This window comes from Lepidochelys kempii, chromosome 7 (genome assembly GCF_965140265.1).
Source record: "Lepidochelys kempii isolate rLepKem1 chromosome 7, rLepKem1.hap2, whole genome shotgun sequence".
Classification (NCBI taxonomy): domain Eukaryota; kingdom Metazoa; phylum Chordata; order Testudines; family Cheloniidae; genus Lepidochelys; species Lepidochelys kempii.
In genome coordinates this window covers 85,914,853-85,929,552 of record NC_133262.1, presented here as the reverse complement: position 1 = coordinate 85,929,552, position 14,700 = coordinate 85,914,853, and the positions used below count along the sequence as shown (strand labels likewise).

The 14,700-nt window shown below is 38.7% G+C and overlaps 1 protein-coding gene across 7 annotated transcripts in view; it reads left to right on the top strand.

The window, feature by feature from the left end:
- The window catches only part of MICU1 (mitochondrial calcium uptake 1), a 212,784-nt gene that overhangs the window by 94,867 nt on the left and 103,217 nt on the right, over positions 1-14,700 (top strand). For 4 of the 7 annotated variants that reach the window (XM_073353624.1, XM_073353625.1, XM_073353620.1 and 1 more), the window contains 2 exons: positions 1,139-1,156; positions 2,289-2,403. In XM_073353624.1, the coding sequence (XP_073209725.1) occupies positions 1,139-1,156; positions 2,289-2,403 (133 nt within the window). Of the gene's footprint in view, positions 1-1,138; positions 1,157-1,176; positions 2,162-2,288; positions 2,404-4,608; positions 4,723-14,700 lie in introns of those variants that run through there. The other 3 variants (XM_073353627.1, XM_073353626.1, XM_073353623.1) reach the window with 3 other exon arrangements.

Below are 14,700 nucleotides of genomic sequence, written 5' to 3'. Positions count from 1 at the left end.
AAAACTCAAGTGAGAAAAGGATACAAAAATATTCTATCTATAAGATTTGTATTTCTGAGGAGATTTAACTTAAAACTAGATTTTATGGGGATGCTTTTAGCCCATTCACATAACTTTTAATTTATAAGGATCTTTCCCAGCCTTTAATATTAAATAAAAGCCAATTTTAAAAGCGTCAATTCATAATACTCATAACAATTAAAATCTATCTCCAAATATACCCCACACAGTATGTAGTGTTTGTTAATCCTTTCTCTGTAAATACTTCACATTTATCTGGATGTCGGTAGCTGGTTTATAATGAGCTCTGCTAAAGATAAATGCAAAGACAGAGTCAATGAATAACATGAGTGGGATATACCATTGTGGGATACAACCATGACAATAATCCAAGAAAATGCTTGCAAAAAAATTTACTGGCTTTTAACTCAAGCTTCCTTTGCGTTCAGAGAGAACTAGAGGCTGTTTATTTGTCTTCAACATAATCAGCGCTGTGTGGGTGGTTTTGGGTAGAGTTTGACATAAGTTTGTGTATGTGTGTGTGTATATAAAAATATTTCTTTAATGAAAAGAAAACACAGCCTGATGTACTGTGATAATGTATTGCTAATATCTGTGCAAAGTGGAGGCATTGATAAATGCTTCTGCTGATTTGTGGAGGTTTACCTCACTTCACATTCTTAACAACTCCAAGTCTTCAAAATATGAGCTACTGTTACAGGTTATATTTGATCAGTAGAGCTGAGCTTAATTGGAAATTGTATATTTGCTGATCAATATGATGACTTTTTTCCTCTTATGGTTTCCAAGTCAGATATTTGTCAAAGTTTCATTTAAATTATTAGGCGAACTAATCTCCAATCTGCTGTCAAGTAGAATGGTGACTTCTTTCTAACATAACTGAACAAGAGACAGCTGTAGGTGGTGGGTCTGAACCTTCAACTCAATATCAACTCTTGCTGGAATTTATACCTAGGCTTCTTAGCAGTGTACAGTTTCAGCAAATAGCTAGTTGCTGAAAATCGTTCTTGATTTTTGCAAGTCTAACAGATCAGTTAGTTTTGCTGTTTTGTGAACTTATCTTGTTGATTAACCAATTTTCTTTCCTTTATCTTGAATATGATGGGACCTTCGCTAGACAGAGGTAACAGATGGGGTCAGTTGTGTAGCTGGACTTTTGTGTGGCGGTGTTTGTTGTTTTTTGTTTCACAATACTGTTGCTAAATTAAGCTTGCATTGTTTCTGCTTCTGTGCTTGCATGATCAGATATGGATTAACCTCAACTGCACTTAAAGTTTTTATATTAATTTTCTTTCCCTCTGTATGTGCGTGTGTATTTTCTAAATGGTTCACCACTATGAAATTCAATATCCAGCCTCTAACACAATTCTATGGATCCTTTTCAGTCTTTAAAGCTTCATTGGATCAGACACCCAATGGCTTTCAGCTCAGAAGTGAGATCACTTGATAAAATACATGTAGTGTGCTTTTCTAATCAAAAAGTTTCCAGTTATCTTAAAAGTTGCATGCATTCATGGAGGAATTTTGACTCTAGTAGTTGTCTTTTACAAACAAATGCTTGGGTTATACTAACATTTTAGCAGGTAACTAAATTTTGGGGAAACTGTGATCACTTCAGATATTAAAACCAAACTGCTCTAAGCTATTGTTAAACTAGACAACTATAATAGAAATAAAACACTTTGGGGTAAAACTCATTATGGCTTCCATTTTATTTCTGCTGTAAAGAGCCTAGATTATACAGCACCATTATTTGCTAGAGGATTTAAACAACACTAAACAAAAAGACAGGTTTCAGAGTAACAGCCGTGTTAGTCTGTATTTGCAAAAAGAAAAGGAGTACTTGTGGCACCTTAGATACTAACCAATTTGTTTGTTTGTTTTGTTTTTTTCCACAGTATGCATCCGATGAAGTGAGCTGTAGCTCACGAAAGCTTATGCTCAAATAAACTGGTTAGTCTCTAAGGTGCCACAAGTACTCCTTTTCTTTTTACTAAACAAAAAGCACATCATATGTTGTTTCTATCTCTCTACTAGGCTAAAGATGCTACGTATATTGGCCAGTTCCATTTTGTGCTTTATTTGAAACAAAAACCACTACATCTGATAGATTTGAAGTCTGGAAAAGGTCCATTGAATGGTAATAGGAGGGATATGTTCATAAAAAAAGCTTGTTGTTGGCAATGATATAAATGATCCTCTTTAAGTGTTTAATTGATTCTTTTATTTTCTTTCTTTGGGGGGTGTGGGTTGGATCTATAAAATAGAAGTTATCCCAAGAACGAGAGAAGTTTGCTGATGAAGACAGTATATTTTATACACTTGGAGAATGTGGACTCATCTCTTTTTCTGACTACATCTTCCTCACTACAGTTCTCTCCAGTAAGTACAGTCTATTTTTCTGTAATCTGTTATCACAGAATTCTTTTTTTTTTTTTAAATGCTTACCACTGATGCAATTCTTCTGTTATGGCATGTACATTGGATAGTTTTTCCTAAAAGGGATTCTGTTGACTACTTGAATGAATAAATAAATTGGTTAGTCTCTAAGGTGCCACAAGTACTCCTTTTCTTTTTGCGAATACAGACTAACACGGCTGTTACTCTGAAACTTTTTCAGAGTTAGCCCAAGATTTTGCAGAATGTCCACTAGCAAATTGTGACTTCTTCATATTTATTCATTATTTTAAATTTTGGGGCATAACTTTATGAATATTGATTATTTTTGGCTTGCTGTTCAAAATTAAAAATTCTAGCAGAGTTCCTTATTTGTGATTGACCATATTAGTCTAGATCAACATAACTCTTGTATTTTCAGGTTTATGTGCAAATGGGTGCACAACACAACTTTGCAGTTCATTTTTTGTAATTATTAGAATGTGCAAGCTTAAAATTCACTTTCCTGGTGCATTTGTTCTAGTAAACGCAGTCATGTGAATGCTAGTGGATAGAGAACCCAGAAGGCGTGTAAACGCAGCTGAAATGAATTGTCCACAGATTTAAACAAATATTGCAGTAACCATTTTTTTATATTATTCACCCTGCTCCAAACTCAGTCTATGACATCTTGTAATCTGCTTAAAGAATGTCCTCTGGGTTCTAAATAACAAAAGCTAAAATAAAAGCCTGTCTGTTATTTCTGTTGGCAAGAAATATACAAATAATAGCCACTGTTAATACAGGATAATATTTCTGTCCTCTTAGAGCTGTGGAGCAAAAAATAATGGACCTTCTTTCCAGAGCTGTACTGATCTGTTTTGGTGATGTTGGTGCATAAAAGGGGGAAGTAAAGAGAAATTCTGTGTTAATTTTCAGTTCTGTTAGAAAAACCCAAGGAAGAAAATTATTATTTGCCTAATGAAATGAGACAGAATTTATTTTCAGACTTCCAAGAGAGGTGATTTATAAACACTACAGAATAAAACTGTGCCTCTTTAATTCTTGTATTTGCCTAATATGTGATGAGCTGAGAACAAAAAATAGTTGTTTAGTTCAAACTTTATTCTAAACACACTTTTAAAAACTGTTTTGTTCCAATCAGTCAATGAACATTGTCATGGAGGTGGGGGGAAGACTATACAAATGTGTGTAATGCGTAGAGCCTTTGGAACAGTACAGCATAACTTCTACATTACATTCTGAAACATTGCTCTTACAAAGTGAAAATGGTGGCTATTAAATTAGTAAATTAAATATTCTCTTTCCAGACTATAAATTCTACAGGTAATTCAAGATCTATTTTGTTGCCAAACTGACTTAAGAAACTGTTTGACCATAGTGCCCATAAAGATGACCATCAGTAAATAACATTAGCTTGAGCCAAGGACTGGTCTGTGCAGTTTTCATGTACTTGTCTTTGACTGAAGTTTAGTCCTGACTTTATCATTCTTGCCATTCCTGTTGTGGATGAACAGAAGACTAGGATGAGGTCACCAAAATTCTGTTGACTTCATACTTCAGCAAGGATTTCAACTCTAGTCTTCACAGGTGAAAAGCTGATACAATTAACACATTACATCTTGGAATACAGTCTGGTGTCATTCAAAAAAATTCTGGGAGGGGCAAATTTGTGTCCAACATATAGAATGTTATATGGGATTATATTGTATCCTGCAAAATCTGGGGGAGCAAAAAGTTGAAGACATAGTGGAGCAATTCTATGATCTATGGACTAGTTGAGGCACAGCGGCAGGGCAAACCAAGGTTGGGGGAGAGCTGCCCCCCTTGCTTCATAGCACATGATGCTCCCAAATAGAGTATGTACAAACAGGTGGAAGTTCCTTGGATCATGTATGCTCCATGCGTCCTTTCTAAACTGTGTGATTTGTGGACGATCAGACATTTGGGAGGTCTTATGAGAGTTCCCTGTGACTGCTTCAATGAAAGTAGCTTAGGAGAAAAAGGCAGTGGCATAGCAAACTCTTCTAGTTTTAAGTTTTTCTCTTTGTGATAAATCCTGCAAATGAACATGCCCACCAATCTTTGGGATGGTAGAAGGAGGTACAATGACAACCAGTGGGTCTGATGTTGAATATTTTGAGGGAAGGGAAAGGATTTCCTCTCTCTCTCTTATTATTGGTCTTTTAGGTATATTCACAGGCTCTTTTATGAGTCACTTTGTAATGGGCAGCAGAGTTTGTAGAAAAGAAGAAAACGGAAGCTTTGCAAAAATGTGTTCTGGGAGGCTTATGGTAACACAAGGTATGGTTTTTGCCTACATTGAGGTAAGCTTAAAAAAAAAAAATATCCTGAGGAACCACAAGCTGCCAAGATTTTTAGCACTTAGTTTCTTTGAAAGAGATCGTAGAATTTTTTTTTTTTTAAACAAACCAGGAACCCTGTGGCAAGTTAGAAAACTTAGTGTTATGTCAGTTTCTGTATCCTTTATGTTTAGGCTCTCAAATTTGCAGCCATGAAAAATGTGTCATGGACTGTGAAATCTGGTCTTTTGTGTGCTTTTACCCTACACTATACAGATTTCACAGGGAAGACCAGCATTTCTCAAACTGGGGTCCTGACCCAAAAGGGAGTTGCGGGGGGTCACAGTGTTGTTTTAGGGGGGCTCACAGTATTGCCATCCTTACTTCAATGCTGCCTTCAGAGCTGGGTGACCAGAGAGTGGCAGCTATTCACAGGGTGCCGAGCTCTGAAGACAACGCCCCTCCAGCAGCAGTGCAGAAGTAAGGGTGGCAATACCATATCATGCCACCCTTACTTTGGTGCCGCTGCTGACGTTGGCTCTGCCTTCAGAGCTGGGCTCCCAGCCAGCAGCTGCTGCTCTCCAGCTGCCCTGCTCTGAAGGCAGCACAGTACAGAAGTAAGGGTAGCAGTAAAGCAACCCTCCCTATAATAATCTTGCAATCCCCCAACTCCTTGTTGGGTCAGGACCCCAACAATTACAACACCCTAAAGTTTCAGATTTAAATAGCTGAAATCATGAAATTTACAATTTTTAACATCCTATGACCATAAAATTGACCAAAATGGGCTGTGAATTTGGCATGGCCCTATTTGTGTCTTGATAATTTGCATTGTACCTCAGTAACCTAACTAGGTCTTGACATGCTCTCTAATCAAGCAAACAAAATAGAACAAAAATATGGAATATAATTTTAAATTCTTAGTCTCATAAAAGTCTCATTTATAGTAAGTCACAACATGATTTAGAGTTCAATTTGTCTTATGCTGGAAATTCTTTTGAAGTTACAATTAAGTAAAGTAGAAAGACTACTAAATACTAAAACTTTGCCATTGCTGCTTTCTGCAATGGATTTTTACTAATATAACCAGCGGAATAAAACCATGAAATCCAGTCTAAATAGTATCAGGGGAGCCCGTCACTGCTGTACTTAAAGCTGTTGTTGGGGTTAGATCATCTAGGTTCTATCACTTCGTTCAACTCATCCCTGACCATTAGTGAGAATCTTCAAAAACTAATTGAAGTGGAAGAAAATTAAGGTACTTTGTACTATTATCTGCCTCTTCAGACTGGCAGCTTGACCCCTCTGGCATCCAAACATCACCCTGTCCCCATCCTAACCACTCAAACTCTACTTGCTATGATATTTTTTTTATTTTGACCTAATGGGTATCTTTCACAATTCCTGAATTCCATTTATGAAGAGTATGGCTAATAGGCCACAGTAAGTGGATTCAAGTATTCTTTCTGTATTGCTGCAGTGCACGTCAGTTGGCTTCAGTAAAAGTGCAATTAATTTGCATGTTACCAGCGGAGATAGCTGTTTGCATATTGCATAGAAGATGAAGTCTGTCACCATATTTTATTTACAAGTCATTTCTTGCTCTAGCACTGTCTTTTCTCATAATTTGCTCTGTGCTTCTGTGAAAATATATTTTTCAAAGGTAATAAAGTAACATTTAAATGTATCAGAAATTCAGTCTCGTATTCAAAGGCAATAACAGCAAAATGGCTTTGAGGACACTGCACCATTTTTGTTGCTTCAGCTGCTCCCCGAAGCAGAGGAATTTGAATCTTATCAGCAAAACTTGAATTTCAGTGCAGAGGTACAAGGACAAGTAGAATTAGACGTGCTTTAACTTCACTCCTTTAAAATGTCAGGTAAAAGTGGGGAAGCTAAAAGTTCACTTCCACCACTGAGAGAAATTTTGCTTTTTGACAGCTGATATTTTGGAACAGTTTGTGTGGGGGGGAAGCAATATTGAAACCAACCAACCAACAGAAAACTAATTGTCATTTGAGAGCAAAATAAAATGTGGCAAGTTGACAGCACATGCTAATAAAAGCCATTAAACAGGTTTGGACACTTGAAAGAAAAAGATAGTGTTTCCCTAAGCAATTTTTTAATGAGTTTACTGCTCATGAAAGGAAGGATTAATAGCATTGGTTAGCAGCAGGTGCTGGACAAGCTTCCACCCTCCTTACCATTGCCAGTGTACTTCGTCTGACTTGCATCACCTTGTTCCAGTTCTAGATCTCTCCTTTCTAGAGCAAAGAATGCCAAGCTGTGTTGTGTTTCTCAGATGTGAGTAAATCGAGACTAATAAAGTGAGAGAACCTCATTTATCTTCTTTTATGATCATCACTAGAATTTCAATCACTTTGATAAAAGTCTTGCAATGGCCATGGTGCCTCTTGGACTCGCCTAGCCTAGTGTTCATTGCATTTTCCAGTTTAGAAAATACGTCATTAACTATTCAGTTCTGGAATTCGATTTTAAGTGCAATTTTAGCACTGTACACTTATTTAGAACTCAAATTCAGAAAGAGTTGTTCTGTGAGTAGACTTGATTACACCAGTCACTTATTCTGATCACTGATAGCAATGAGCGTGCTGGTGATAACAATGAGCGTGCTGATGAACGCTCTCTGACACTAAAACCTGAAATGTCCTTCCCTGCCATTAACTTAACAACAAATCTGTTGTTCTGGCACTGCTGCTTTGGGACCTTTAAAGCAACACCATTTGTAAAAATGCAATAAAAAATACTGAGCACCCTCTCATATTAACCATGAATAAGGATAAGATTATGTCACAGCGGTCACGAAAGTCACGGATTCCATGACTTCCAGAGACCTCCATGACATTTTCCACTTCCACCCCTGGGTGGTGGGGCTGGAGCTATCAGGCAGCAGGGGACCTGGAGTTGCAAGCCGCCGTAGGCGACAGGGGACCCTGCAGCTCTCAGCTACCGCAGGCAGCAGGGGGCCCCGTAGCTCTCAACTGCCGTGGATAGTAGGAAACCCCTGCGGCTCTCAGTTGCTGCGGGCGGCAGATATCCCCCACAGTTCTCAGCCACATCAGGTGGTGGGGGGACCCACAGCTCCCAGTCACCACAGGTGGCAGGGCTCCCTGCAGCTCCCAGCCACTGCGGGTAGCGGGAGGACCTGGAACGCCAAGCCAGGGCAGGGGGACTCCAGAGCTGTCAGCAGCAGCAGGTGCTCTAACCCCCCCCCCCCCCCCCCCCCCCCGCTTCAGGCTCTCATCCCTCTCTCAGCCCCATTTTGTCAGTTGTTGTTGTTAAGTCAGGGCCAGGTCACTGGCTTTTATTAATTTTTGTTTATTGCCCATGACCTGTCCCTGACTTTTACTAAAAATAGCCGTGACAAAATCGTAACCATGAACATTCTTTTTTTTTTACAAGGCTCTTGGACAAAATAACCCACCTGTAGGTAAATAGTGTACACAATATATTTTTTTGTTGTTGCAGTGTTTGGAAGCTTGACTTTCAATTTACCTATCCTATAAGTTGTGTGTGTGTGTATGTATATGTATATGTATATGTATATGTATATGTATATGTATGTATATATATATATATATATATATATATATATATATATATATATATATATATATATATATATATATAAAAATATAAAGGTGCGTCACATATCTGAACTATATTACCTTGCTTTGTAAGCTCCATGGGGCTGAGACTGTCCCTTCTTTTTGGACTGAACTGAATATGCTGGTATTCATATAATGAAGAATACACATTGTTGAGAGAGGTTGTGGGGCTTATGAGCCATACGTCCCCTGAAATAAGCACTCATGTTTGTAGCACAGTGGTCGCTGGAATGTGTCCATCTTCTGTTTCAGAAGGAGCACTTATTGCTGTTACTGACAGGAGGCACAGTGCTGATTCTCATATATGCCAAGGACAGGCAAGTTGCACATAAGGAAAGAGAATGAATGTGGGTCAGTGGCAGTAATAGTCCAGAACTGTGAAGTTGTTAGGAAGTCATCCTTTATCAGGTACCCCGGGGGATTCCAGGCTTTTAGAGTTGTAATTTACACGGCATTATTTCCAGGCTCTTGTTTGGGCAGTTGGACAGAGCATTTAAAGTAGAAGTTTTTGTTTCCCACAGTCCTAGAAGGTTATCCTGTAACTGATGTGATGTTGCTGAAAGATAAGGGTTGCATTTTAATCCTAGACATTATTAGGTTGTCCATTTTCAGGTTTGAGGAGGTAAGTTTGACATTAATTGTCATTAGAGCCAAAATACATAAGTAATTACCATTAAAATCACACTATTTCTCTGGTTCACGAACTTGCAAGCAAAATGGCAACGTGAATCGGCAAATTAATCTCTTTTGTTCGCTGAAACTTTTTTGAATTTTTCCTTGATAGATTAAATAGAAATAATTTAAAAACCCACCATCATCCTTCTCCATACTACCACTTGACACCAGTGTAGGGGAAAGCACATGGCATATGTCTCATGCTTAACATATAAGGTCTCTCACAGATTTGGTACATCTTCCTAATGAATAGATCACATTGGGGCAGGGAACAAACAGAATCTTTCATGCCCTGTGTGTGTAATCCATAAACTTGCGTGTAATAGGCTTCCTGTTTGACATTTGCCTCTTTGCACCTAGGAACCTTGTATTCACAAAATTGTTATATACAAATGAGGCATAAGTGTATACTAGCAAGGTAGAATAATATTAAATGGCTTTAGAAATTTCATTTTAAATTAAATCTTCTCTGAAATGCATTAAGATCTAACCTGTGCAAATACTATAAATTTTAAGTTATTTATCCCATTTCATAATGGTAGTAACACAATCTATACAAGAAATTATTAGACTTCTGAAGCATGTAGAGGTCCTACCCAAACTATACAATAATTACCCAGGAATACCCTGCCAGTCATACTGTGTTGATTAACACATAGTGATGGGATGCTAGGGAATGAGAGTGCTTATTTTTACTCTTCCACTACTAATTTCCATACTCATCTTTAAACTGTAAAACTGCCAAGTATTTACTGTGTCTAGGTGCATGTGTGCATGCACCTTGCAATAGTGACCCTGTCATACACAGCTGGGTCAGGATAACTTCACTCATGGCCAGTGTTTTGCCCTTAACATCCTAACAGGGTTCAATCAATTCTCTGCTAATTGGTGTTTAGCCACCAGGACAGGTAGTGGAGCCCAGAGGATCCCTTCTCCCAGAGTAACTATTCTGGAGATCTGCAGATTAGAAGAGGGGATGGGCATTGGGCCAAAGAGGATCTCTGTCACAGTTTCTCTTATACTCCAGAAAAGCTATTTGAGAAGGTATAGGAATCTCCCCTTCCCCCCCAACCTGGCAGCTTGGGACCACATTCCCTTTCCATCTTCTTCCTGCCTATCCAAGTTCCTTCCCCTCCACTCCAAAAACAGCAGCTGACTTTCTCTCTATTTTTTGTCAGCTTACAGGACAACTTGGATTTGTATGTCCTTTCTGAGGCCTTTTGGAAGTTTGTACAGCTCTGGGGGCTGTAATAACTTTCATAGGATGTTCAGCCAGATCATAGGAGAAATGGTCTGGGATGAGGAGCTATGGAACATGGGAGAATTCATGTGCACCAACGTTCCTTCCCATTGGGTGCTCTACAACTACAGTCTTTCCCCTCTAGGTCAGCTTGCTGGAGGGTTAGTATTCACAGCCTTCCACAGACATTGTGTCTCAGAAGTCTCTGGGTACCTTGGGCTTGATAGAAGTCTAAGTGTATATTATATGTTTTTCAAAGTACAGTGTTTCGTTGTTTTTTTTAAATACACCCATGCTGTGCATATTGGGGCTGTGATTTTATTTCAGGCTTCTTGTGAAATGTACAAATGATGTCAATTTGACTCTTCCAATTAAAGTATCTCTACCGATATACTAGATTTCAAGTGTATCCCATCATAAATATGTGCATGTGTGTTGAGACCGTCCATTTTCTTGATATTGGAAAGGATAATTTTTTAAAAATTCTAGAGAGACCTGCCATAAGAAATTACTGTTTTAGTCTTAGCAAACCCGACACTGAATTTCAGCTAAACTGTTCATGTTTTCTCTATGAAGTGATTTAAGTGTGTATACATTGGATAAGATCTTTATTTATTTTTTACCTGTGCTTTTTTCCTCTTTAGTTGGAGGGCAGGCAGCTACTTTTATAAAGCATGTCAATGTTAGTGCTTAGTTGGTTTGTTAAACATACCATATGAAGGGTGGCAAGTTCTGTCCTTTTTCTTAGATTAGTGGTTCTCAGCCAGGGGTATGTGTACCGCCGTGGGTACTGACAGGTCTTCCAGGGGGTACATCAACTAATCTAGATATTTGCATAGTTTTACAACAGGCTACCTAAAAAGCACTAACGAAGCCAATACAAACTAAAATTTCATAGACAAGTATTTGTTTATACTGCTCTGTATATTATACCCTGACATGTAAATACAGTATTTATATTCCAATTGATTTATTTTATAATTATATGGTAAAAATGAGAAAGTATGCAATTTTTCAGTAATAGCATGCTGTGATAGTTTTGTATTTTTATGTCTGATTTTGTAAGTTTTTAAGTGAGGTGAAATTTGTGAGTACATAAGACAAATCAGACTCTTGAAGGGGGTACAGTGGTCTAGAAAGGTTGAGAGCCACTGTCTTAGATAGTACTTTTTTATCTTGTGACCTCCAGATATCTTTTTTCCTCTAGCAAGTCTCATCAGTCACTCTGCATTTTATAGTTAAAAAATGCATTTTTAGACCCTCCTGCAGGTCTATAAATTCTTAAGTCAGATACTGGTGCCCACTGGATTAAGAAGATCAGGACCACTGGCACCAACAATAAAGGAACCTTATGCGGGGAAACTAGCTGAATCCAATTTTTTTTATTTAAAAAAGAAAGAAAGGTAAAATACCTACTGTCAAGGCGAATTCCCCACTCTGGCACAGAAGATGGGGGTCTGCAAGGATTCTAAAAATTAATACTGACCACTCCAGGCTTGTATTAGACGCCCAAGGTTACAGCTTTTCTCTGACCTTGGATTGGTAGATGCTGCCACCACCCGAGTGCAGAACCCCTTTGAGAGCCCAGGAAGGTGGACTTGGGAATTCCTTCCAGTGGGGTACCCTCAAGCCCTTTCACACACACGCCTCCAGGGAAGAGCTGAGAAAGGGGGGGGGAAAGGAACTCAGCTGTTGCCACCAGCTAATTAAACAACATGTGCACAAACCTCTTAAGACACACAAATCTAATGCTGTTCTTAAAAATGGTAAATTTTATTAATAATAAAAAAGAAAGAGAATACATCTGGGAACTCAGGCTATTGTTAGATTTTAAAAGAGCAGCCACAAGGATTAAGCCCCAAGAATACCTTTCTTCCAAGAATACAAGCAAAACAATAGCATGTGGGGTTAGCACAGAGGAATCCACAAGCCATAACGAAATAAAAGGGATAAACCTAGTCACGTCTTCCTAGACATTTCCTGATCTACTTAAATATCTGGGGTTTTAAACGAGTAGTTTCTAGGTATGATACCAATGATTTGTTTCGTACCTGGCCCAAGCTTCTTACAGCATAACTGTCCGCCTCTCCCCAAGAGAACAACAACAGACAGACAAAAGGGGAGTCTTTGTTTCAATTTGAAAAAGTTCTAGCTTTCCTATTGGCTCTTTCGGCCAGGAGCCCACTCACTTCCTTTTACTTGTGCATAGCAGTGAGACTTTCTAACCTTTTACAGGTAGAACTATTAGAGAACAGCTACTAAGAAGGATTTTATAGCTGCTGACTGGCTGGGTGCCCATAAAAGGGAGCTATCTCCACCCCTTCATTTATCACACCTATGTTGATCCTCTGATTTTGAATGGCAGCTTACACCAACCATTTGCCACAACTTCCTGCCATGTCTGCACAGAGACATACCCATGAACCAGGCATGATTGTACTTCAGTTTGCATGGTGCAGTTCATGTTATTTGTTATAATACTAATAATGTTGTTGCTTTATTATGTGTAGTATTTTTGCTCCCAGAAAAGCTGTTCTAATGATAAATTGATACCTGTTAAGCACTCTGGGGATATTTATTGTATTGGTTAGATCAGATGATTAACTGAACATTCCTTGCCCTCTAATTTTGCATAGAGGGCATGTGTGTACGAATGACAACGGAGAGGGCGTGTTCAGCAGTTGGAATGTTGCAATTTATTGTTTGAATGCAGGAAAAGAAAATTTCTGAATTATTTGAAGTGCTATGTATTAAAATTGTACATTTGCCTTAAATGGCAGGGTATTGAAAAGGAGCGGCTCTGTTTTGTTTTCCGGTTCTCTCACTCTACGCATGAGTAGGAGACATTTCTATGATTTATAGAAGTACTCTTTTCCGCACCTAGAAAGAGGGCTGGTACTGTTCAGTTTTTTAAAATTTTTATTTTAAAAATAAAGTAGAATATTGCAATTGCAATTTCTGATTATTGAAGGCTAAAATCAGTTTTAAATTAGAATATGTTGGGTTTTTTCTAAAGTTATGTAAAAGTTGACAATTCTGCCATGGACCTAAAATATTACAATGCCTTTCTATTTGAATTAGCTGACATGGATAATCTTTAATGTTCTTTTATTCAGGGTCTATCATTTTGTAATCAGTAATATGCTGGCCACAGAGAGGCAGTCCTGGGCAGTGGGAACTCAACAGCTTCTTTGCTTCTCACTAAAGACAGGGATCAGTGGGTTTAATCAGTTCTTGGTGATAAAAAATCCCCCATGGCTATTTGAATATGTTTCACTTGTTAGGCAGCTGATAATATTCCAGATAAATATCCAAGCAATGTAATTGTCACTTAAGTCACATAGAATTGTTTTTTTCCTGGTTGGATGACCTAACACTTAAAAACAAGAGTAAGGACTAACTCATTGTGATTTGGATTGCCCTGTGGTTCTGGGGACACTTCAGGGAAGAGGTAGCAGAAGATAAGCAGGCCTCGGGAATGTTGGGAAATTTTTCATACGTTTCTTCCCGTCTGTTCCACAAGGAAAAGCATTATATTTGGCTACATATATGGATTCCCAATCTAAGAATGCTAGTGTTTATTTCTGACTGAGAGAGGACACAAAACACTGGAAGCAAGAACTGTGGAAAATTTTTTGCAGCAGTCCCCTACAAAAAATTCTTGTAGAATTTAAAAATAGGATTTCATAAAATCAAATAGTGATATCCCTTTTGTAGGTTTTTAAAATGATCCTTTAGAAGGGTTATAATTAAGGATCTGATTCTGTCACAGCGGTCCTGGATTCTCTGACATTCTGGGACCTCTTGACTTCTTCCGGGGCAGGGCTGGAGCTGCTGGCAACTCCAAGACTGCCAGAGCAATGGTCCCAGGGCTGAAGCAGTTGATGGAGGTTGGTCAGCACCTCTGGGGCTTGAGCAGCGGCGGGGCTGGAGTCACGGCCGGCAGTCAGCCTTGAGACTGCGGGAGCAGTGACCCACGGGCTGCGGGAGCAGCTGGCTGGCAGTCAGCCCCAGGGCTGCCGGAGTAGCAATGGGACTGTAACAGCTGCCAGAGGTCAGCCACTGGCAGTGCTCTGTTGCTTAATCCTTCCCACCCCCCAGCGTATTTTTACTAAAAGTCAGGGACAGGTCACAGGCTTCCGTGAATTTTTGTTTATTGGCCATGACCTATCTCTAACTTTTAGTAAAAATACCCATGACAGAATCTTAACTTTAGTTATAATCCTCTCGATTAAATTCAAGAGAATAGTTGAAAATGCTGAGAAAAGATACAATTTTTATTGAATTCAATAGGATTCTTTTTCTGAAGAGGGTTTTTGTTTTTTCCAGTTTTTTCCCCTCCCATTCACACAAAGTAATTGCACTTTTATGTGTATGTGCACTGCCTTATGATGCCATTTTTGTATATCCAAGCAGAAGTAGTTGCTGCTCTCTG